Source organism: Entelurus aequoreus, linkage group LG08 (assembly GCF_033978785.1).
Source record: "Entelurus aequoreus isolate RoL-2023_Sb linkage group LG08, RoL_Eaeq_v1.1, whole genome shotgun sequence".
Taxonomy (NCBI): domain Eukaryota; kingdom Metazoa; phylum Chordata; class Actinopteri; order Syngnathiformes; family Syngnathidae; genus Entelurus; species Entelurus aequoreus.
This window is the reverse complement of record NC_084738.1, coordinates 40,583,718-40,608,117: the sequence shown is the minus strand read 5'-3', so window position 1 is coordinate 40,608,117 and position 24,400 is coordinate 40,583,718. Positions and strand designations below refer to the sequence as shown.

Below are 24,400 nucleotides of genomic sequence, written 5' to 3'. Positions count from 1 at the left end.
ATAACAGGTACAAACACAGCAGATAGCATAGAATCAGGTAACACTCCATGGATAAAATAAAACCTGTATAACACACAGCTGCACTATTATCCAAACCACAGACCTTATCTCTTAACTTCAAAATTGCTTCATATATGTCAGGTGAAGGGATAATTACATCATCACTGTTTCCTATGGGAGAAATTTGTCACGAGCAAGCATGGCTGCGGTAGTTGTGACGTCAAGATGCAGGAGAAAGGTGGCAAAGTGCAGGTTAAAGTCTTTTAATTATAGCACAAGAAAGTGCAGCAGGGCAACATAACAGTAACGTAACAAAGACAATCTTCCAGTCCTGACTGCAGGGCAGGCTGGTATTAGGAAGCCTGATTGGCAACCATGAACAGGTGTGCTCAGGTTGCAAATCAGGCACAGGTGAGGAAAACACCGCTCAGGAAAAGTGGTGTAGCCAGACAGGAAGTGAACAAAAATAAGCGTGCTGGACAGGAAACAAATACACAAAAACATGTCAGACCTGACACGACAGGTCGGAACAAATTTGTTTGGTTTTCAAATTGATTCAATGCATAAATAAAACCTAAGTACCACTGTACTTGCGTTTTTCCACTATTCACGAGTGATCTTGGAATGTAACCCCTCCCCACAAATAGCAGTGGTCTAGTACCTGAAACTAAGTTTTAAAGTTTTTTTTGTAGACTAAAAATGTCTTAAAAATTATTATAATTAGGCACTTTTTATGTTGAACAATGTGATTATCTTAATAGTGTTCCTGAATTTTGTGATGTACACTGTAGATACTACTATTACTTTAATTCTAAATTGTACTTTTAACTTTGGAAGTTCTACTGTATAGGGGATCCAAAAGGAGCCAAACTAGTGTGGTAAATTATATCGTGTACAATTTTCTTATATGATTGTAGTAGCATGTGTTTGGATTTGGTCACATAATCCTTTAGAGGATTATTCTACTAAGGTCAAAAGTGCACATGTCCATCACAAATACTCCAGAGAGTGGTGGCTTTTGCCCCCAGGACATTGAGGAACTTAAGGGATAGCAGCAGTTGGATTTTAGGAGGAAGTGTAAAGACATTAGCAACATCTGGTAGGAAGTTTTCACAAGTAGGAGTTGAGATCAGGGCTCGAAGGTCACCCGACTCAAAAAGAGTCACAGAAAATAGGCTGACTTGCCAAACAACAAACTGGGCTTTGTCCATACTGCCTGTCTCCAAGGCTAGAGTTACGAAGAGTGGGGGTCTTCGTGTAAAAGGTATTTAAGGACAGTGGTCCGAGAAGACAGCCGAAGAGTAATCCGGCCCATACGTTTTCTCCTGGAGCTGCAGCTCCAGTCTGAGGCTCGCTGAAACAAATAAAGCTTTTTGTTCGACGATTCCTCGTTGGCATCTTCTTGGCTCATCACCCATCACACGACCAACAAATATACAACACTCGCACAAGGGGTGGGACAGAAACGACAGTTGTGTTCATCCAACTGTGTGGATGTTATATGTATGGTCCACATTCATTGTCATCATGATGCCAAAATGACAATCAATAATGTGTGACAGTCTGTATTTAATTACTAACCTTGCAGTGGTCAGAGCGGTGCAGGAAAGACTGAGGCTACCAAGTTGGTCGTCCATTACATTGCTACCATGTATCAGAGCAGAAGCGTCGACCTGCATCAGGTATTGCACTGTTAACATATTCAAATCTCAACCAGTTTTGATAATCAAACTGAAATAGCAACTGAGAATGTATTTGTAGTATGTATAGCTCAATTGTCCTCAATTAACACTAGCCTATGGACGTCTTTGCCATTCTGGAGAGTTTCGGGAATGCGAAGACCAGCTTGAACAACAACTCCAGCCGCTTTGGAAAATACATCCATATTCACATTCTCCGGTAAGACCAGCCAATCTTTTCTGTAAACATTTTTTTAGGAACTTTAACATTAACTCAGGTAGATGAAATACCCCGCTGTGTTTCCTGCAAAAACTACCCGGGCAGGTTTATTTCCACAGGAGCTATTATTAGTTCCTGTCAACAAGGTGGGACTTTGGAAAGGTCCTAGGATTTCCTAGGAGCGTGCTGTGCTGTCGAATGCTGATTGGTTGAACACCGTTGGGGCGTTCTTTAAAACGTTGTTTTCGTCCAGAACGACCGCCAATACAGTATGCAAGAGGACTTGTTTATTTGTTATTTATTGTGTATTTCTATTAAAACATCCTTTACAACTGGGAGAAAAAGGAACAATAGAAACATTCGACGACCAGGAACTTTTGTGTGAAATCTGTGTACTGAAGAAAGCTGATTAGTGGAATTATCTTGCTGTTTTTTTTTACATAGCCATAGTGTTTAAACTAGTATTACATTTAATGCTCTTTTCTATTTTTTACAAACCTAATTTAAATACCCAAAGCTATGAGAAGTGGATGGACTCTTTTAAACGTACTTACTAAAAAAGTATGAAGTATTCAGCCGTACTTTGAAGCGGCGAGGCAAGCGTTTTACTGGCACCCGACAACCTCAATGTTTGGGGATAGATGTGAAATAAAGGACGAGTGTACCAAAGGTAAATTACATCAAATAGTAACCATTCACTTTGTTAAATGCTGTAAAAGTAGTCAGTGACACACCATTTGTGCAGTTATTAACATCAACCAATGGTAACCGAATGGTAATGTTAACAGGCTCAGGCTAAATCTGATGTGTTTATGTTGTTGCAGTGAGATGAACACTGACGTTTATTTTTATATACTGTTATTTACAGCTGAAATGGACCATAAGGAATTGCCTGACCCTCATAAATGCATCATTTACTGAGGGGGTGACTTTCTGACTGTGGGACACTGTGGTCAAAAGCCTGACTTTATGTACAATTTGGTACACTTTATTTTTTCAGGCATGTGATTTTTCCGTCTAAAGTCGGAATTCCGTCTTTTTTAATCTCGGGGGGGGGAAAAAAAAAGATCTCCCGTTTTTCCGTTTTTTTTTCCGACCCTAAATCAAGATTCGAGACGTAGTTTATATTACGCCGTAGTTGATTGATCGATATGTTTCTTGTGACCAATCAGGACATCTGTTATGAATGATGACGTTAATAACGTCATCTTTCATAATGGTTATTACCGCCATTTTCCATATGTAAACGATGTCGGTTCTCGAGAGAAAGGACGCTTTACGAGTAAAAGAAATTGATAAACATGTCAAAAATAAGTTTCGATGGGACTGGATGGAAAGGGAAATCACTGATACTGTTGGGAAGAAGGAAGTTACGACTTTGTTCGGTGATTTTATTCGGAAAATCGCTTGTCCCGGAAAGGTTTTGTGCACGTGGTGTCATGATAATATTGACTATGGATCACGAGGTTTCAAGGCTTTGGAAGTACATGCGAAACGCCAAAAACATATGAAACAACTTGAAGCAAGGAAAACGAACTTTTCACTAGCTGGTACTTTTGGATGTCAACCGAAAGTGACATCGTGAGGAACGATCCACCCACAACCCACTTCAGTTGCAGACAGGGTTGTTAATAATGAGGTAAGCTAAAAAATATTTGCTTGCGAAATACGCATGTTTGTTTTAAATATTAACCAATTATTGCTTTGCGAAATATAAATGGGTTTTTCTAAAAATAAAAAGCCACGTGAAAATATATTATGAAATGACAGAAATTCAAAGAGTCGCATTATTGACTCCAGTTAACAATTTATTTGAAATAAATTTGCATATAATACTATTTTGTAATATTAAGTTCTTATGTAGTCTCTTGAAACTATTGTCAGTGGTGTAACAATCTTGAAGGTAAATATTTTCACACTTGTTTCATGCAATATGTCTGTCCTCACATTATTATTATTTCCTATTTTCAAATATGAGTAAACAATACTATCCATCCATCCATCCATCTTCTTCCGCTTATCCGAGGTCGGGTCGCGGGGGCAGCAGCTTAAGCAGGGAAGCCCAGACTTCCCTCTCCCCAGCCACTTTTGTCCAGCTCCTCCCGGGGGATCCCGAGGCGTTCCCAGGCCAGCCGGGAGACATAGTCTTCCCAACGTGTCCTGGGTCTTCCCCGTGGCCTCCTACCGGTCGGACGTGCCCTAAACACCTCCCTAGGGAGGCATTCGGGTGGCATCCTGACCAGATGCCCAAACCACCTCATCTGGCTCCTCTCGATGTGGAGGAGCAGCGGCTTTACTTTGAGCTCCCCCCGGATGGCAGAGCTTCTCACCCTATCTCTAAGGGAGAGCCCCGCCACCCGGCGAAGGAAACTCATTTCGGCCGCTTGTACCCGTGATCTTGTCCTTTCGGTCATAACCCAAAGCTCATGACCATAGGTGAGGATGGGAACGTAGATCGACCGGTAAATTGAGAGCTTTGCCTTCCGGCTCAGCTCCTTCTTCACCACAACGGATCGATACAGCGTCCGCATTACTGAAGACGCCGCACCGATCCGCCTGTCGATCTCACGATCCACTCTTCCCTCATTCGTGAACAAGACTCCAAGGTACTTGAACTCCTCCACTTGGGGCAGGGTCTCTTCCGCAACCCGGAGATGGCACTCCACCCTTTTCCGGGCGAGAACCATGGATTCGGACTTGGAGGTGCTGATTCTCATCCCAGTCGCTTCACACTCAGCTGCGAACCGATCCAGCGAGAGCTGAAGATCCTGGCCAGATGAAGCCATCAGGACCACATCATCTGCAAAAAGCAGAGACCTAATCCTGCAGCCACCAAACCAGATCCCCTCAACGCCTTGACTGCGCCTAGAAATTCAGTCCATAAAAGTTATGAACAGAATCGGTGACAAAGGGCAGCCTTGGCGGAGTCCAACCCTCACTGGAAACGTGTCCGACTTACTGCCGGCAATGTGGACCAAACTCTGGCACTGATCATACAGGGAGCGGACCGCCACAATCAGACAGTCCGATACCCCATACTCTCTGAGCACTCCCCACAGGACTTCCAGAGGGACACGGTCGAATGCCTTCTCCAAGTCCACAAAACACATGTAGACTGGTTGGGCAAACTCCCATGCACCCCCAAGGACCCTGCCGAGAGTATAGCGCTGGTCCACAGTTCCGCGACCAGGACGAAAACCACACTGTTCCTCCTGAATCCGAGGTTCGACTATCCGGCGTAGCCTTCTCTCCAGCACACCTGAATAGACCTTACCGGGAAGGCTGAGGAGTGTGATCCCACGATAGTTAGAACACACCCTCCGGTTCCCCTTCTTAAAGAGAGGAACCACCACCCCGGTCTGCCAATCCAGAGGTACCGCCCCCGATGTCCACGCGATGCTGCAGAGTCTTGTCAACCAAGACAGCCCCACAGCATCCAGAGCCTTAAGAACTCCGGGCGGATCTCATTCACCCCCGGGGCCTTGCCACCGAGGAGCTTTTTAACTACCTCAGCAACCTCAGCCCCAGAAATAGGAGAGCCCGCCACAGATTCCCCAGGCACTGCTTAACCTGTCTTAAATGATACGCCATGTTGGTTGTTGTCGTGTGATATGAAAGGACTTTGCACTTTACTTTTTTGGGATCATCTTTAACCTTTTCATAACACTTCTACACTTTGAATGTTTTTTTATTAGCCATTAAGAGCAAATAAGTCCATCAATGGTGACAGTCGTCTTGTAGTGCTCACCTCACAACTGCAATGGCTGATTTTATGAATGGGTAAAGCACAGTGAGACCTTAATTTGTATTTTCAGACACAAGTTGTCTCTAAGCTTTTTGTAATGCTTTAAGTTGCGAGTATCAATTTGAATTACGAGTATGTTGTGTGACCCCGCCATGAAGATGAAGAGGACAAAGAAGAGTAAGACGCTTTACGAGCCTCCCCGCTGCCAGCTGGCACAGCAAATTCCAGAATGAATCCCATAAGATCGGCCCCAAACATCTAGTCTTAGAAGCGGAAGACACCTACCGACCTGAAGAAACCGTGCAGCCTACCTGGCGAGGCAGCCCGACCGCAGCACTGCCAGTCTTTACCTGCTGAACCGGCAGCCAGCGCCTGAATTAGCCAGACAATATCCAAAAGGCGGACATCCATGACAATATGGAAAAGCTACTGATGGCGTGTCCAACAGAAAAGCAGCTTGACCGAGACACTGCAAAGGTATAGACAATCATTGTTCAAATCGGTATGTCTTGTGCAAGCTCCCTGCACAATGAAAGCGCAGTCGGTTGAACTTCTGATGTAGGTGAATATTCAACAACCAGCTATAACCCTAGTGCATAGTAAAGAAGACAAGTACCACGGCAAAATGTGTGTGCAATGTTGGAATTCAACGCTGCTTTTGGTGGCACTAGGCCGGCAATAAAGTTTTAAAAGAGCATTAGACCATCTGTGCCTCTGTTGGAACACTTCATTACTTAACCTGCACAATATCACCTTCAAGCACTTGTTGCAAGTGACTGAGTATGCATCTAGTCAGCACTTAAAGGCCTACTGAAATGAATTTTTTTTATTTAAACGGGGATAGCAGATCCATTCTATGTGTCATACTTGATCATTTTGCGATATTGCCATATTTTTGCTGAAAGGATTTAGTATAGAACAACGACGATAAAGTTAGCAACTTTTGGTCTCTGATAAAAAAAAAAAGCCTTGCCTATACCGGAAGTAGCATGACGTCACAGGTTGAAGGGCTGCTCACATTTTCCTATTGTTTACAATGCAGCGAGAGAGATTCGGACCGAGAAAGCGACGATTACCCCATTAATTTGAGCGAGGATGAAAGATTCGTGGATGAGGAACGTGAGAGTGAAGGACTAACGTGCAGTGCAGGACGTATCTTTTTTCGCTCTGACCGTAACTTAGGTACAAGGGCTCATTGCATTCCACACTTTCTCCTTTTTCTATTGTGGATCACGGATTTCTATTTTAAACCACCTCGGATACTATATCCTCTTGAAAACGAGAGTCGAGAACGCGAAATGGACATTCACAGTGACTTTTATGTCTACGACAATACATAGGCGAAACACTTTTGCTACGGAGCTAACGTGATAGCATCGGGCTCAAATGCAAATAGAAACAAAATAAACAAACCCCTGACTGGAAGGATAGACAGAAAATCAACAATACTATTAAACCCTGGACCTGTAAATACACGGTTAATGCTTTCCAGCTTGGTGAAGCTTAACAATGCTGTTGCTAACGACGCCATTGAAGCTAACTTAGCAACGGGACCTCACAGAGCTATGATAAAAACATTAGCGCTCCACCTACGCCAGCCAACCCTCATCTGCTCATCAACACCCGAGCTCACCTGCGTTCCAGCGATCGACGGAAGAACGAAGGACTTCACCCGATCATCCGTGCGTTCGGCGGCTAGCGCGTCTGCTATCCAAGTCAAAGTCCTACTGGTTGTGTTGCTACAGCCAGCCGCTAATACACCGATCCCACCTACAACTTTCTTCTTTGCAGTCTTCATTGTTCATTAAACAAATTGCAAAAGATTCACCAACCCAGATGTCCAGAATACTATGGAATTTTGAGATGAAAACAGAGCTTTTTTGTATTGGATTCAATGGTGTACCAATACTTCCGATTAACTATTGACGTCACGCGCATACGTCATCATCCATAGACGTTTTCAACCGGCAGTTTAGCGGGAAATTTAAAATTGCACTTTATAAGTTAACCCGGCCGTATTGGCATTTGTTGCAATGTTAAGATTTCATCATTGATATATAAACTATCAGACTGCGTGGTCGGTAGTAGTGGGTTTCAGTAGGCCTTTAAATGAGACACTGATGGTCTAGTTACTATCGTTTACGTCGGCACAGAGTTATTATGGAACCAAATTTCGGTACCCATGCTTATTCACAGTGTTGTTGTTGGATGTATGAAGTCCAGTGACAAAGTCCACGGCAATATGTGACTACGACTGAAGGAGTAAGAAGGAGATGAAAAATCCCTGCAGGAGTATGGTGAGAGGGTTTGGTGGAAATTGTGTTTTTAGCGGCACAAATATAATTCATTCTATGGTCTGTGACCAATAGGCCAAATGGATGAGTGAAACTCTCAAGCCAGCACCTCGACTCCTACAATTCCAGAACCACAGCCAGCAGCTCCCTATTGCCGGTAGCATGCTTACTTTTGTCCAAAGAAATTAATGCAAAAAAATTGTCCAGGGACCGAACTCGTGCTTGTCAGTCCAAGATTGCGATAAAATGCCTCCCTCCCATTCAGGTCTTGGAGGCATCCAGCAATACAATAAACTGATGGATCGGATTTGGGTGTCTTCTGAAATTTAATCTTAACAGTTGTCAGCTAAGGTGTAGGCTCTGATTTACCCTTTCTTTACAACAAAACACAATATAAGGAAATGGTAGTAGAATGAAATGCACATTTCTCAGACTTCACAAACATACAGTTCCATAAAGGAATACTGCAATTTTGGGGGGAATTTTGTCTATCTGTAATTATGAGACACAAGAACACATGTCCTTTGTTGAGAGTGGATTTTAAATGATGATAAAAGATGCTTGGAACACCTCATCCCAAGGAGCCAAACCACTTCAGACCTGTTGCCCTGACCTCCCACCTCATGAAGACCATGGAGCAGATAATCCTCAGCCACCTACTTGCGCAGACAGTGTTAGCAATGGACCCCTTGTAGTTTGATTACTGTCCAGGCATCGGGGTGGATGATGCCATCATTGACCTGCTGCATTGGACCCTCACCCACCTGGAGATTGCAGGAAGTGTGGGGAGAGTCATGTTCTTTGACTTCTCCAGTGCTTTTGGCACCTTCCAGCTGACACTACTACGGGTGAAACTGGAAGAAGTGGGAGTGGACCATCATTAACTTTCTCATCGATAGGCCACAGTACGTGAGGCTGTGTGACTTTTCTTCAGATGTGGTAGTTTGCAGCACAGGGGCTCCCCAAGGGACGGTTCCCTCACCTTACCTGTCCACGCTCTATACCTCACACTTCAGGCAAGACTTCAACCGCTGCAGAAGTCCTCAGTTGTCTCTGCAGTGGTGGGATGTGTGTCTGAGGGGAGCGAGCAGGAATACCGAGAAGGCATCTCAGACTTTGTCGTGGTGTGCACGTAATCACCTGCACTTGAACACCAGTAAAACAAAAGAGCTTGTGGTTGACATCCGGCCGTCAGCTCCACCACCCACACCGATGACCATCCACGGATCCGATATAGAAATAGTGGTCTCATTTATAACCTGGCTGTGCACCTCAACAACAAACTGGACTGGACTCACAATTTATACGCTTTGTACAATAAAGGTGAAAGTCGCCTACACCTCTTGAGGAGACTGAGGTCCTTCGGAGTGTGCGGGTCACTGCTGTGCACCTTCTACGACACTGTGGTGGCTTCTACGCTGTCGTTTGCTGGGGTGGGGGCAGCACGGTCAGAGACAGGAACAGACTAAATAAACTGATTAAGTGAGCTGACTCGATCCTAGGCTGCCCACTAGCCAGCATTAAGGGGGTGGCTGACAGAAGAATGATGACCAAGTTGACATCCATAATGTCCAAACCATCTCACCCTATGCGCAACACTGTGGAGGCTCTGAGTAGCTCCTTCAGCATCAGACTGTTACATCCACAGTGCAAGAATGAGCGCTACTGCAGGTCCTTTCTACCCACTTTACAAAGCACTTATGTGAATACTATTTTCTTTTTTGGTGGTGTGCAATACGAATGTTAGAATTTGTTGTTGTATGTTATCTTCCATCTATACATATTAGTGAGTAATATGTAGTATTATTACTTTTTAATTACGCTTCACCTCTGGTACTGCATGTAAAAACCTGCACTGCAACAACGCAATTTCCCCATTGTGGGATAAATAAGTCTATCCTATCCTATCCTAATGGGAGTCACCGTTGTAGCCTTCAAAGCCTTCTAAAACAACTTCAAAACCCTCTATCAACGTTTTATATACAAACTGCAAGTTTATATGTATATATATACGTATATACATCTACTGTATGTATAATGTAGTAACAGACACGTCAATAAGAATATGTAATATGTATAATATTTATCGTATGTTGGTCATTTTAATCATTGCCGGAACTAATTCCTCGGGGCATTTATTTCAGTTTCCGTAGCAACACATTTTCGACTTCTGGCAGAAAATGTGTGTTCCCACTTCTGGAAACAAAGGCGTGTGTCTTTTTAAAGCCGAACATATACTGAGGATAAACTACTGCTTCTTGAAGCAAGCACGAAAGAAGAGTGAGAGGTTGGAGCAAACGGAAGCCGAAAGAGTGAGGTGAAAGTGACTCGAAGCTGCAAAATATGGAACTTGGAGCCAAGCTATTTCGGCATAAATGGAGTGCTTACCCAAAATAAATTGGAAAAAATGTCCCTGGCCAGCTGAACCAAACAAACAACTGTACCTGATACACCCAGTACATCATGCGTGTAGCATGACAGACAGCTTACACTATCTGGCTTGCTGTGTACTAAAAAAACATGATATGTGGGCTAATACTTTACATCCATCCATCCATCCATTTTCTACCGCTTGTCCCTTTCAGGGTTGCGGGGAGTGCTGGAGCCTATCTCAGCTGGAATACTGTAATATAATTGTTCATGTTTTTCAGTCAGTACAGATTGGTGTCCTATCACATTGTGTTGTGAATTACAAACTCAATCACGTTTTGTGTTGACGTAGAAGCTCGCTTATATCTTTCCGTAGCTAGCTTTTACGGCTAAAACTGTCGCATGCCGCTGTGTTACTACGCAATAACAATGTTGCTGCAGTTTGGTTATTATACAGGTTACGGAACGTAAATGAAGTATTGTTGTTGTTTTTTAAATGCATTTTTAAAGTGAGAATCGATAGGTAGAATTGATTGTTCCTATTAGCTGCATTGCTAGCTATCAAGAACGAGACGATTTTTACATGTTGGAATGCAAAAAAAACAAAAAAATGTTGTCTTCTTGTCTCTCGTGATTGTGAATAATAGGCAAAATTCCAAGAAAAAAAGTGCAGTTCCCCTTTAACAAATGCTTATCAGGCACACATCTCTTCAAAATTGTCCGACAGCGTTTGACTGGTGTTAGACTCACAAATTACAGTGGTTGCTTAGCATTCTGCCATGCGCTTCAATGGCCACAAGTCATTTCTCTGTCTTAGTGGGTTGCACAACGTGGCGTGCTGTTATGGTTAGTGTGGATAGGAACCCAAGTTGTGTTCAGGATGTACAAGTCTTTATTGAATCCGCGAGTCAAGAAAAAGAAAAACTGTTTCCAAACTACAGTCCAAACAAAGTACCAAATAAAATATTAGAAGACAACACTTCATTAAAATTGAATAAAGCAATGATAAACCATTGAAAATCCGGGACGTGTGGGTGTCTCTTTAATGACGCCCAAACTCCACAGAAATCTGTAGAGCAGAACAGTGGACTCAACTTCACTCAAGAGAAATAGTGCTATTGTAAACTGACACTAATTGGAGGAAAAATATTTTTTAAGATGCTATCATCTCTACCCACTAGTAACATCAGACTGTTAGCAGTAAGCACCCACTGGTTTCTCCTATGATGACAAAGTAGTGCACTCACAGCAGTAGGCTATAACCGATAAAATGCACTTATATTATTTCATATTTGATTATTAATTCCAATTTCAAGTCAGCTACACAGACATTGTGTAAATGTGTTATACTTGTGTAGCGCTTTTCTACCTTCAAATTTCTCAAAGCGCTTTGACACTATTTCCACATTCACCCATTCACACACACACACATTCACACACTGATGGCGGGAGCTGCCATGCATGGCCCTAACCACGACTCATCAGAAGCAAGGGTGAAGTGCCTTGCTCAAGGACCCAAAGGACGTGACTTGGATGGCGGAAGCTGGTGATCGAACCAGGAGTGAGTCTATGAAAGCCCCGTCCACCGAACACTTAGTTGTTTCTGAAAATGGCATCACTTTTTCTTAGGCAGGCAAGCAGTGTAATTATGTAGGCGCGGCGCAACCATTATGTCTATTAGTCCTCTTTCATTATCATTTATTAGTGGCTATACCTACACATTGTCCAATCTAAAATGCATTTAATATGTGTTTGAAGGCGTGTTTAGGATAGTATAGACTTTAATTTATCCCACAATGACGAAATGACGTTGTTGTAGTGCAGGTTTTTACATACAGGAGCAGAAGTAAAACGTAATGAAAGACAAAAAAATAGTAATAAATACTACCTATTACTTACTAATATGTATAGATAGAAGATCAAATACAACAAAAAACACTAACATCGGTATTGCACACCACGGGAAAAAAAAGATGACAGTAATGACAAAAGTGCATTGGAAAATCTTATAACTGTGGGTAGAAAGGACCTGTGGTAGTGCTCCTTCTTGCACTGTGGATGTAACAGTCTGATGCTGAAGGAGTTACTCAGGACCCCCACAGTGTTGTGCATGGGGTGAGATGGATTGGACATTATGGATGTCAACTCGGTCAGCATTCTTCTGTCAGCCACCTCCTCAATGCTGTCTAGTGGGCAGCCTAGGACGGAGTCAGCTCTCTTAATCAGTTTATAAAGTCTATTCCTGTCCGTGATCGTGCTGCCGCCACCACAGAAAACGACAGCATAGAACACCGCAGAAGCCACCACAGAACACCGCAGAAACCACCACAGTGTTGTAAAAAGTGTGCAGCAGTGACCCACACACCCCGTGTGTAGGCGACTTTGACCCCTCCTGTACACAACAGTTTAATTGTGAGTCCAGTCCCGTTTATTGTTGAAGTGAACTCCCAAGTATTTGAATGAGTCCACTATTTCTATATCTGATCCCTGGATGTTCACCAGTGTGGGTGGTAGAGCTGACCGCCAGAAGTCAATCACAAGCTATTTTGGTTTTTTTTTGTTCTTTTTTTGTCCTGTCCAGCCACTCAGACAAATCATATTGTTGATGTAGATGCCCATATCTGCTGTACAGATTTACTTTACAAAAGAGAAGTGTGGGATACTTCTCGTTTTACTGGTGTTCAAGTGCAGGTGATTACGTGCACACCAGTCGACGAAGCCTGAGACGACTTCTCAGTATTCCTTCTCGCTCCCCTCAGATACACATCCCACCATTGCGGAGTTGTCCGAGAACTTCTGTAGACGGCAGCGGTTGGAGTCATACCTGAAGTCTGAGGTATAGTGTGAAGAGCTAAGGTGAGAGCACTGTCCCTTGGAGAGCCCATGTGCTGCAAACTACCACATCTGAAGAACAGTCACGCAGCCTCACGTCCTACGGCTAGATGGTGTTGAAAGCACTGAAGAAGTCAAAGAACACTACTCTCACCGCACTTCCCGTTGTCTCCAGGTGGGTGAGGTCGATGGCATCATCCACCCCGATGCCGATGGACAGTAAGCAAACTGCAAGGGGTCCATTGCTGGTACTACGTGCAAAGATGGCTGAGCATGATCCGCTCCATGATCTTCATTAGGTGGGAGGTCAGGGCAACATGTCTGAAGTGGTTTGGCTCTTTGAAATGAGGTGTTCTGGGGATTGCAACCACACCGCAGGTCTTCCAGGGTGTGGGGACTTTTTCCAGGCTGAGGCTCAGGTTAAAAATGTAGTGGACCCCACCAGTTAAATTCCCTGAGTAGCCTGGAACTGATGCCATCTGAGCCTGTATTTTTCCTTACTTTGTTCCTTCCTAACTCCTTCCTTCCTCACTAGATCCAGACTGATGGAGTGTTTGGTGGTTGATGGCTGGGTGCGGTGAACTGGGCTGGTGGTTTGTGGGGGGGCTGTCTGGGAGGGGTATATTGGGGAGATGTGGACCATGCTGGGGTGTGAACAGCTGGGACTGATGTGCAGCCAGGGTCATATCTGAAGGGGTTGCAGTAAGGCCAGAGTTAAACCCTTTTGGAAAAAAACATTCAGTTGGTTCTTTCACTCTTGGTCACCAGAAGCTTCTCGACCTTCATGGATGTGTTATTTTTCTCCAGCCGTTGTTACAGGTTTTGCTTTGTTTATCACAATTACATGTGGAAATTATTTGGGGATGTAATAAGATCTAATGCTCAATGTCCCTGCTACATAGCTGTTCTTTAACAGTGATGTGATTACACCACTTGTTATTACAGCCCAGGGGTGGGCAATTAATTTTTACCGGGGGCCGCATGAGCAACCCGAGCACTGCTGGAGGGCCACATTGACAATATTTCAGTTAAATTTTGCTCAATATTATTTTTGATATACCGTAAAATAAGCAATAATAATTCCATTTAACCTAACTTAACTTTATACAAAAGCAGATTGCTTTTGATGGTTTTATTTAAACTCTTAATCCTTAAATATTTATATTAGGCTATGTGAAATTGAAATAAGAAAACAAAAACAATCATTGAATCACTGCAATTTATTTTTTAACTTGTTCACACTTGAACTTTGTTCCACAAACAAGGAAAAACAACAAATAACTTAACAAGTTTATAGAAATACTGCAATACAACAAACAATAACTTGTTATGTTTTCCACCTCATTTTACCTCTTCAGTGCGAATAATCCAGTCTGTTCTGGGCTTGAACAAGGGCATTGAAATCTGGCTGAATGTCTGAGGTGGCTATGCGAAGGACAGCTGAGAGGTGCTCATCAGTGATAGAGGATCTGTGTTTGGATTTGTTAAACTTCATCACAGAAAATGTCTGTTCACATACGTAGGTGGATCCAAAGAGGACCAGAATCATCTGAGCATGCCTCCTCAGGTGTGGAAAGTTCTCCTCTTTGAGGGAGGAGTAAAAGTCCAGCAATGAAACTGACCTGAAGTGCTCGGCCAGAAGTAGGTCAGACTGCAGGTCAATGAGCTCCATCTAAACATCGCTTGGTGCATTGTCCACACTGCAGTTGAAGGGAGAAGAAACCATGTGCATTTCACTCTCAATAGTTTTGAAATCTTGAAATCGCCTCGAAAACTCTCCATGCAGTGCTTCTAACTTGCTTGAGTATTTGTGGAGGTGATCGGCTGATCTTGTGGCTTCTTTTAGTGTTGGCAAGTGGGTCAGAATGTTGTCCTTCACTTGGCTTGAGAGAAGCTGCAACTTTCTCATGAAAGCCGTCACTGCACTGTACATCTCATGCACAAAAAGGCCCTTGCGCTGCAGTTTGACATTCAGTTCGTTCATGAGTGCAGTCACATCCACATCGAATCCGAGGTCTGCCACCCAGTCTTCATCTGAAAGTTCTGGGATGTCATGTCCTTTTTTCCCACATAATTTCTGAATCTGGTCTCTAAGGTCCCAGACACTTTTCAGAACTTTTCCCAGGTTGAGCCACCTGACGTTGCTGTGGTAGCTTATGTCACCATGTTCACTCTCATTTTCCTCCAAAAATGCAACAAATTGTCTATGATTTAACGCTCTCGCTCTGATAAAGTTAACTGTTTTACTTACAACATCAACAACATGGTTAATTTTTAACACTGTCTTACACAACACTTCCTGATGTATAATACAGTGTAAAAATGTAAATTTCTGCACAGGGTTAATTTCAGTCACTTTATCCTGCATCCTCTTTAAAAGTCCAACATTTTTCCCCGTCAGATTTGGACAACCATCTGTTGTCACACCTGCCAGCTTGTCCCATTTCAGTCCTAAAATGTCCAAACACGCATTTACCTCTGTGAACAAGTCACTACCTGTGGTTCTCCCTTTAATTGGCTGCATGGCTGCAAGCTCCTCCGTGATTTGAAAGTCCTTAGTTATCCCACGTAAAAAGATGAGCAGCTGGGCGGTGTCGCGTACATCAGAGCTCTCATCCAAAGCCAGTGAAAAATAATCAAAGTCGGCCGTTCTGTTCTTCAGCTGAAGCTCCAAATTTCCAGCGATGGCCTCAACGCGCCTCGTTACAGTGCGTCGGGATAGTGACACATTCTCAAATGCGCCCCTCTTCTCCGGGCATATGAGCGCAGCAGAGTCCAATAAACATTCCTTTATAAACTCCCCGTCAGAAAACGCCTTACTTTTTCTGGCGATTTTGTGAGAAATTATGAAACTTGTCCTGACAGCTGCATCTTTGTGGGTGTGAAATTGGGTAAAAAGTCCTTGTTGGGTTTGCCGTTTTGCCATCAGCGCATCAGCCTCCCTTGCGCACTCTCCATCGGCCAGATTCCGGTATTTTTCCCCGCGCTTCGTTGTGTAGTGGCGATTCAAATTATATTCCTTCAACACAGCAACATGTGTTCCACAAATTAAGCACACGGCTTTACCTCTCATTTCTGTAAAAAAATACTTGGCAGTCCATGTCTTATTGAAAACCCGGCATTCCTCATCAACTTTTCTTTTTTTAGCATGAGCTGACATTTTGGGGGATAACTGTGCATCACGTGTCACCGTGCACCTGCACTCACCGGTTACACACGGACATACGCACATAAATGACACTTTTCAAAACAAAAGCAGCACAGTTGTATTGCACGCACGACATTGATGTTTTTTAAACTTTATTTTGGAAGTAATACAAATAACGCTTTTCAAAACAAAAGCAGCGCCGTTGTATTGCACACTCGACATAGATACTTTTTTAAATTTATTTTGTAATTTATGAATGAAAAAAAAAAAAAAAAAAATTATGATTGGCCTCACGCGGGCCGGACAGGGCCGCAGACTGCCGCCCAGGTCTGTTACAGCCCATATCGTTTCTTCTTACCGCTCTTGGACAATGTCCGGTCCATGTGGGTGAGTGAGAATCCGTCCAGGGAGATCAATGTGTTTGATATATGTTCATTCAGCCAGTACACAGTGAAACACATGTTGCTGCTTCCTTTAATTTCTGTTGCAGCCGGTGTGGGAGAGAGCTAGCAGCTGGTGTTTGGTGTAAACAATTGAGTCATGGCTAAAAGGCTCCCTGGAAGCAGATTCAAAAAGTCCACAGACAAGCACGAAAAGTAGCCCAAAAGTCACAAAAGTGAAGGGGTTTAAAACAAAAAGGTAAGAAAACATTAAAACAAGAATGAAGCATTAAAGAAAACAAAGGAAAATATCAAACAGCACAGAGCTTGACAAACTGCCAAACCGTTTTGGATCTTAGTTCGAGTACACAAAAACTTAATTTTGAAATTGAAAATGTAAGAACATTTTAAGAGTTGGTGGCCGGTTAGCTCAGTTGGTCAGAGCGTGTTGCTAATAATGCCAAAGTCATGGGTTCAAACCCCATACGGGCCACTGGTTTCTCTTAAGATAGGTTTAACTATGGATCAACAACATTGACTCAATGCTACTTTCTCTATATAAAACACTGTAGGAATGGGTTTTTAGTGTGACTCGTACTTGACAAACTGACAAAAACTGCCAAAGCACTTTAGATCTGAGTTTAAGTAGACCAAAACATAATATATTTTACCTAAGAACTCAATGTCCTGTTCAAATCTAAATACCAAAATAATTTCAGTTGAAAATGTAAGGAAATTTAAAGAGTATGTGGCCGGTTAGCTCAGTTGGTCAGAGCATGGTGCTAATCAATCAATCAATGTTTATTTATATAGCCCTAAATCACAAGTGTCTCGAAGGGCTGCACAAGCAACAACGACATCCGCGGTACAGAGCCCTCATAAGGGCAAGGAAAAACTCACAAACCCATTGGGATGTTGATGTGAATGACTATGACAAACCTTGGACAGGACCGCATATGTGGGTGACACCCCCCCCCCCTGTTCAAATCTAAATACCAAAATAATTTAAGTGGAAAATGTAAGCAAATATAGTAAGTTTGTGGCCGGTTAGTTCAGTTGGTCAGAGCGTGGTGCTAATAACGCCAAGGTCATGGGTTCAACCCCCGTACGGGCCACTGGTTTCTCTATAGATAGGTTTAACTAGAGATTAACAACATTGACTCAATGCTACTTTCTTCATATAAAACACTAGGAATGGATTTTTAGTGTCACTCATACTTGATAAACCGACAAAAACTGCAAAAGCACTTTAGGACTTAGTTTGAGTAGACCAAAACAGATTTTTTTTCCCCCTAGGAACTCAATATTTTGTTCAAATCTAAATACCAAAATAATTTGAGTTGAAAATGTAATGAAAGTTAGAAAGATTGTGGCCGATTAGCTCAGTTGGTCAGAGCGTGGTACTAATAACGCCAAGGTCATGGGTTCAACCCCCGTACGGGCCATCGGTTTCTCTTTAGATAGATTTAACTATGCATCAACATTGACTCAATGCTACTTTCTTCTTATAAAACACTGTAGGTATGGATTTTTAGTATGACTCATACTTGACAAACTGCAAAAACCCTTTAGATCTTAGTTTGAGTACACCAAAACAGAATATATTTTACCTAAGAACTCAATGTCCTGTTAAAATCTAAATACCAAAAAATGTTAAGTTGAAAATGTAAGGACATTTCAAGAGTGTGTGGCCGGTTAGCTCAGTGGTCAGAGCGTGGTGCTAATAACGCCAAGGTCATGGGTTCAACCCCCATACGGGCCACTGGTTTCTCTTTAGATAGGTTTAACTATAGATCAACAACATTGACTCAATGCTACTTTCTTCATATAAAACACTGTAGGAATGGATTTTTAGTATGACTCGTACTTGACAAACTGACAAAAACTGCAAAAGCCCATTAGATCTTAGTTTCAGTAGACCAAAACAGAATATATTTTCCCTAAGAACTAAATGTCCTGTTCAAATCTAAACACCAAAAATTGTTGAGTTGAAAATGTTAGGAAATTGAAAGTGTGAGTGGCCGGTTAGCTCAGTTGGTCTGAGCGTGGTGCTAATAATGCCAAGGTCATGGTTTCAACCCCCGTACGGGCCACTGGTTTCTCTTTAGATAGATTTAACTATAGATCAACATTGACTCAATGCTACTTTCTTCATATAAAACACCGTAGGAATGGATTTTTAGTGTCACTCATACTTGACAAACTGTAAAAGCCCTTTAGATCTTAGTTTGAGTAAACTAAAACAGAATATATTTTACCTAAGAACTAAATGTCCTGTTCAAATCTAAATACCAAAATAATTTAAGTTGAAAATGTAAGCAAATATAGTAAGTTTGTGGCCGGTTAGTTCAGTTGGTCAAAGCGTGGTGCTAACAACGCCAAGGTCATGGGTTCAACCCCCTTACGGGCCACTGGTTTCTCTTTAGATAGGTTTAACTATAGATCAACAATATTGACTCAATGCTGCTTTCTGTCTATAAAACACTGTAGTAATGGATTTTTAGTGTCACTCATACTTGATAAACCGACAAAAACTGCAAAAGCACTTTAGATCTTAGTTTGAGTAGACCAAAACAGATTTTTTTTTCACCTAGGAACTCGATGTTTTGTTGAAATCTAAATACCAAAATAATTTGAGTTGAAATTGTGAGGAAAGTTAGAAAGATTGTGGCCGGTTAGCTCAGTTGGTCAGAGCGTGGTGCTAATAACGCCAAGGTCATGGGTTCAACCCCCGTACGGGCCACTGGTTTCTCTTTAGATAGGTTTAACTATAGATCAACAACAATGACTCAATGCTACTTTCTTTATATAAAACACTGTAGGAATGGATTTTTAGTGTGACTCGTACTTGACAAACTGCAAAAGCCCTTTAGATCTTAGTTTGAGTAGACCAAAACAGAATATCTTTTACCTAAGAACTCAATGTCCTGTTCAAATCTAAATCTAAATACCAAAAAATGTTAAGTTGAAAATGTAAGGACATTTCAAGAGTGTGTGGCTGGTTAACTCAGTTGGTCAGAGCATGGTACTAATAATGCCAAGGTCATGGGTTCAACCCCCTTATCGGCCACTAGTTTCTCTTTAGATAAGTTTAACTATAGATCAACAACATTGACTCAATGCTACTTTCTTCATATAAAACACTGTAGGAATGGATTTTTAGTGTGACTCGTACTTGACAAACTGACAAAAACTGCAAAAGCCCTTTAGATCTTAGTTTGAGTAGACCAAAACAGAATATATTTTACCTAAGAACTCAATGTCCTGTTCAAATCTAAATACCAAAAAATGTTAAGTTGAAAATGTTAGGAAATTTTAAGCATGAGTGGCCGGTTAGCTCAGTTGGTCAGAGCGTGGTGCTAATAACGCCAAGGTCATGGGTTCAACCCCCGTACGGGCCACTGGTTTCTCTTTAGATAGATTTAACTATAGATCAACATTGACTCAATGCTACTTTCTTCATATAAAACACTGTAGGAATGGATTTTTCGTGTCACTCGTACTTGAAAAACTGTAAAAGCCCTTTAGATCTTAGTTTGAGTAGACTAAAACAGAATACATTTTACCTAAGAACTCAATGTCCTGTTCAAATCTAAATACCAAAACATTTTAAGCTGAAAATGTAAGGACATTTAAATAGTGTGTGGCCGGTTAGCTCAGTTGGTCAGAGCGTGGTGCTAATAAAGTCAAAGTCATGGGTTCAACCCCCTGTACGGGCCACTGGTTTCTCTTTAGATAGATTTAACTAGAGATCAACATTGACTCAAAGCTACTTTCTTCATATAAAACACTGTAGGAATGGATTTTTAGTGTGACTTGTACTTGACAAACTGACAAAAACTGTAAAAGCACTTTAGATCTTAGTTTGAGTGGACCAAAACAGAATATTTTTTACCTAAGAACTGAATGTCCTGTTTAAATCTAAATACCAAAATAATTTAAGTTAATAATTTAAGGAAATTTAGAAAGCTTGTGGCCGGTTAGCTCAGTTGGTCAGAGCGTGGTGCTAATAACGCCAAGGTCATGGGTTTAACCCCTGTACGGGCCACTGGTTTCTCTATAGATAGGTTTAACTATAGATTAACAATATTGACTCAATGCTGCTTTTTGTCTATAAAACACTGTAGTAATGGATTTTTAGTGTCACTCATACTTGATAAACCGACAAAGACTGCAAAAGCACTTTAGATCTTAGTTTGAGTAGACCAAAACAGATTTTTTTTTCACCTAGGAACTCAATGTTTTGTTCAAATCTAAATACCAAAATAATTTGAGTTGAAAATGTGAGGAAAGTTAGAAAGATTGTGGCCGGTTAGCTCAGTTGGTCAGAGCGTGGTGCTAATAACGCCAAGGTCATGGGTTCAACCCCTGTACGGGCCATCGGTTTCTATTTAGATAGATTTAACTATAAATCAACATTGACTCAATGCTACTTTCTTCTTATAAAACACTGTAGGAATGGATTTTTAGTGTGACTCGTACTTGACAAACTGCAAAAGCCCTTTAGATCTTAGTATGAGTAGACCAAAACAAAATATATTTTACCTAAGAACTCAATGTCCTGTTCAAATCTAAATCTAAATACCAAAAAATGTTAAGTTGAAAATGTGAGGACATTTCAAGAGTGTGTGGCCGGTTAACTCAGTTGTGTGGTGCTGATAACGCCAAGGTCATGGGTTCAACCCCCGTATGGGCCACTGGTTTCTCTTTAGATCTATAGATCAACAACAGTGTGACTCGTACTTGACAAACTGACAAAAACTGCAAAAGCCCTTTAGATCTTAGTTTGAGTAGACCAAAACAGAATATATTTTACCTAAGAACTCAATGTCCTGGTCAAATCGAAATACCAAAAAATGTTAAGTTGAAAATGTTAGGAAATTTTAAGTGTCAGTGGCAGGTTAGCTCAGTTGGTCAGAGCGTGGTGCTAATAACGCCAAGGTCATGGGTTCAACCCCCGTACGGGCCACTGGTTTCTCTTTAGATAGATTTAACTATAGATCAACATTGACTCAATGCTACTTTCTTCATATAAAACACTGTAGGAATGGATTTTTAGTGTCACTCGTACTTGACAAACTGTAAAAGCCCTTTAGATCTTAGTTTGAGTAGACTAAAACAGAATACATTTTACCTAAGAACTCAATGTCCTGTTCAAATCTAAATACCAAAAAATTTTCAGCTGAAAATGTAAGGAAATTTAAATAGTGTGTGGCCGGTTAGCTCAGTTGGTCAGAGCGTGGTGCTAATAACGCCAAGGTCATGGGTTCAACCCCCGTACGGGCCACAGGTTTCTCTTTAGATAAATTTATCTAGAGATCAACATTGACTCAATGCTACTTTCTTCATATAAAACACTGTAGGAATTGATTTTTAGTGTGACTCCTACTTGACAAACTGACATAAACTGCAAAAGCCCTTCAGATCTTAGTTTGAGTAGACCAAAACAGAATATATTTTACCTAAGAACTAAATGTCCTGTTCAAATCTAAATACCAAAATAATTTGAGTTGAAAATGTAAGGAAACTTAGAAAGATTGAGGCCGGTTAGCTCAGTTGGTCAGAGCGTGGTGCTAATAACGCCAAGGTCATGGGTTCAACCCCCGTACGGGCCACTGGTCTCTCTTTAGATAGGTTTAACTATAGATCAACATTGACTTAATCTTATTTTCTTCATATAAAACACTGTATGAATGGATTTTTAGTGTGACTTGTACTTGACAAACTGACAAAAACTGTAAAAGCCCTTTAGATCTTAGTTTGAGTGGACCAAACAGAATATTTTTTACCTAAGAACTGCATGTCCTGTTTAAATCTAAATACCAAAATAATTTAAGTTAATAATGTAAGGAAATTTAGCAAGTTTGTGGCCGGTTAGCTCAGTTGGTCAGAGCCTGGTGCTAATAACACCAAGGTCATGGGTTCAACCCCTGTACGGGCCATCGGTTTCTGTTTAGATAGATTTAACTATGCATCAACATTGACTCAATGCTACTTTCTTCTTATAAAACACTGTAGGAATGGATTTTTAGTGTGACTCGTACTTGACAAACTGCAAAAGCCCTTTAGATCTTAGTTTGAGTGGACCAAAACAGAATATATTTTCCCTAAGAACTCAATGTCCTGTTCAAATCTAAATCTAAATACCAAAAAATGTTAAGTTGAAAATGTAAGGATATTTCAAGAGTGTGTGGCCGGTTAGCTCAGTTGGTCAGAGCGTGGTGCTAATAACGCCAAGGTCATGGGTTCAACCCCTGTACGGGCCACTGGTTTCTCTTTAGATAGGTTTAACTATAGATCAACAACATTGACTCAATGCTACTTTCTTCATATAAAACACTGTAGGAATGGATTTTTAGTGTGACTCGTACTTGACAAACTGACAAAAACTGCAAAAGCCCTTTAGATCTTAGTTTGAGTAGACCAAAACAGAATATATTTTCCCTAAGAACTCAATGTCCTGTTCAAATCGAAATACCAAAAAATGTTAAGTTGAAAATGTTAGGAAATTTTAAGTGTGAGTGGCCGGTTAGCTCAGTTGGTCAGAGCGTGGTGCTAATAACGCCAAGGTCATGGGTTCAACCCCCGTACGGGCCACTGGTTTCTCTTTAGATAGGTTTAACTATAGATCAACAACATTGACGCAATGCTACTTTCTTCATATAAAACACTGTAGGAATGGATTTTTAGTGTGACTTGTACTTGACAAACTGCAAAAGCCCTTTAGATCTTAGTTTGAGTAGACCAAAACAGAATATATTTTACCTAAGAACTCAATGTCCTGTTCAAATATAAATCTAAATACCAAAAAATGTTCAGTTGAAAATGTAAGGACGTTAAAAGAGTGTGTGGCCGATTAGCTCAGTTGGTCAGAGTGTGGTGCTAATAACGCCAAGGTCATGGGTTCAACCCCCGTATGGGCCACTGGTTTCTCTTTAGATCTATAGATCAACAACAGTGTGCCTCGTACTTGACAAACTGACAAAAACTGCAAAAGCCCTTTAGATCTTAGTTTGAGTAGACCAAAACAGAATATATTTTACCTAAGAACTCAATGTCCTGGTCAAATCGAAATACCGAAAAATGTTAAGTTGAAAATGTTGGGAAATTTTAAGTGTCAGTGGCCGGTTAGCTCAGTTGGTCAGAGCGTGGTGCTAATAACGCCAAGGTCATGGGTTCAACCCCCGTACGGGCCACTGGTTTCTCTTTAGATAGATTTAACTATAGATCAACATTGACTCAATGCTACTTTCTTCATATAAAACACTGTAGGAATGGATTTTTAGTGTCACTCGTACTTGACAAACTGTAAAAGCCCTTTAGATCTTAGTTTGAGTAGACCAAAACAGAATATATTTTACCTAAGAACTCAATGTCCTGTTCAAATCTAAATACCAAAAAATTTTAAGCTGAAAATGTAAGGAAATTTAAATAGTGTGTGGCCGGTTAGCTCAGTTGGACAGAGCGTGGTGCTAATAACGCCAAGGTCATGGGTTCAACCCCCGTACGGGCCATTGGTTTCTCTTTAGATAGATTTAACTTGAGATCAACATTGACTCAATGCTACTTTCTTCAAATAAAACACTGTAGGAATGGATTTTTAGTGTGACTCGTACTTGACAAGTTGACAAAAACTGCAAAAGCCCTTTAGATCTTCGTTTGACTAGACCAAAACAGAATATATTTTCCCTAAGAACTCAATGTCCTGTTCAAATCGAAATACCAAAAAATG

At 41.4% G+C, this 24,400-nt stretch overlaps 1 protein-coding gene and 16 non-coding genes across 17 annotated transcripts in view; all 17 read left to right on the top strand.

Moving 5' to 3' along the window:
* myo15b (myosin XVB) overlaps positions 1–24,400 on the top strand; it is a 178,095-nt gene that overhangs the window by 20,605 nt on the left and 133,090 nt on the right. The window contains exons 7-8 of the mRNA XM_062057478.1: positions 1,589–1,682; positions 1,796–1,899. Coding sequence (XP_061913462.1) covers positions 1,589–1,682; positions 1,796–1,899 — 198 coding nt within the window. The remainder of the gene's footprint in view (positions 1–1,588; positions 1,683–1,795; positions 1,900–24,400) is intronic.
* trnai-aau (transfer RNA isoleucine (anticodon AAU)) lies at positions 17,710–17,783 on the top strand. The gene has a single exon. It is a non-coding gene; the product is annotated as a tRNA-Ile (tRNA).
* On the top strand, positions 18,358–18,430 carry trnai-aau (transfer RNA isoleucine (anticodon AAU)). The gene has a single exon. It is a non-coding gene; the product is annotated as a tRNA-Ile (tRNA).
* trnav-aac (transfer RNA valine (anticodon AAC)) lies at positions 19,006–19,079 on the top strand. The gene has a single exon. It is a non-coding gene; the product is annotated as a tRNA-Val (tRNA).
* Positions 19,338–19,411, top strand: trnai-aau (transfer RNA isoleucine (anticodon AAU)). The gene has a single exon. It is a non-coding gene; the product is annotated as a tRNA-Ile (tRNA).
* trnai-aau (transfer RNA isoleucine (anticodon AAU)) lies at positions 19,665–19,738 on the top strand. Its single transcript has one exon. It is a non-coding gene; the product is annotated as a tRNA-Ile (tRNA).
* Positions 19,996–20,069, top strand: trnai-aau (transfer RNA isoleucine (anticodon AAU)). The gene has a single exon. It is a non-coding gene; the product is annotated as a tRNA-Ile (tRNA).
* Positions 20,643–20,716, top strand: trnai-aau (transfer RNA isoleucine (anticodon AAU)). Its single transcript has one exon. It is a non-coding gene; the product is annotated as a tRNA-Ile (tRNA).
* On the top strand, positions 20,975–21,048 carry trnai-aau (transfer RNA isoleucine (anticodon AAU)). Its single transcript has one exon. It is a non-coding gene; the product is annotated as a tRNA-Ile (tRNA).
* Positions 21,564–21,637, top strand: trnai-aau (transfer RNA isoleucine (anticodon AAU)). The gene has a single exon. It is a non-coding gene; the product is annotated as a tRNA-Ile (tRNA).
* On the top strand, positions 21,882–21,955 carry trnai-aau (transfer RNA isoleucine (anticodon AAU)). Its single transcript has one exon. It is a non-coding gene; the product is annotated as a tRNA-Ile (tRNA).
* trnai-aau (transfer RNA isoleucine (anticodon AAU)) lies at positions 22,210–22,283 on the top strand. The gene has a single exon. It is a non-coding gene; the product is annotated as a tRNA-Ile (tRNA).
* On the top strand, positions 22,861–22,934 carry trnai-aau (transfer RNA isoleucine (anticodon AAU)). Its single transcript has one exon. It is a non-coding gene; the product is annotated as a tRNA-Ile (tRNA).
* On the top strand, positions 23,192–23,265 carry trnai-aau (transfer RNA isoleucine (anticodon AAU)). The gene has a single exon. It is a non-coding gene; the product is annotated as a tRNA-Ile (tRNA).
* On the top strand, positions 23,519–23,592 carry trnai-aau (transfer RNA isoleucine (anticodon AAU)). Its single transcript has one exon. It is a non-coding gene; the product is annotated as a tRNA-Ile (tRNA).
* On the top strand, positions 23,791–23,864 carry trnai-aau (transfer RNA isoleucine (anticodon AAU)). The gene has a single exon. It is a non-coding gene; the product is annotated as a tRNA-Ile (tRNA).
* On the top strand, positions 24,109–24,182 carry trnai-aau (transfer RNA isoleucine (anticodon AAU)). Its single transcript has one exon. It is a non-coding gene; the product is annotated as a tRNA-Ile (tRNA).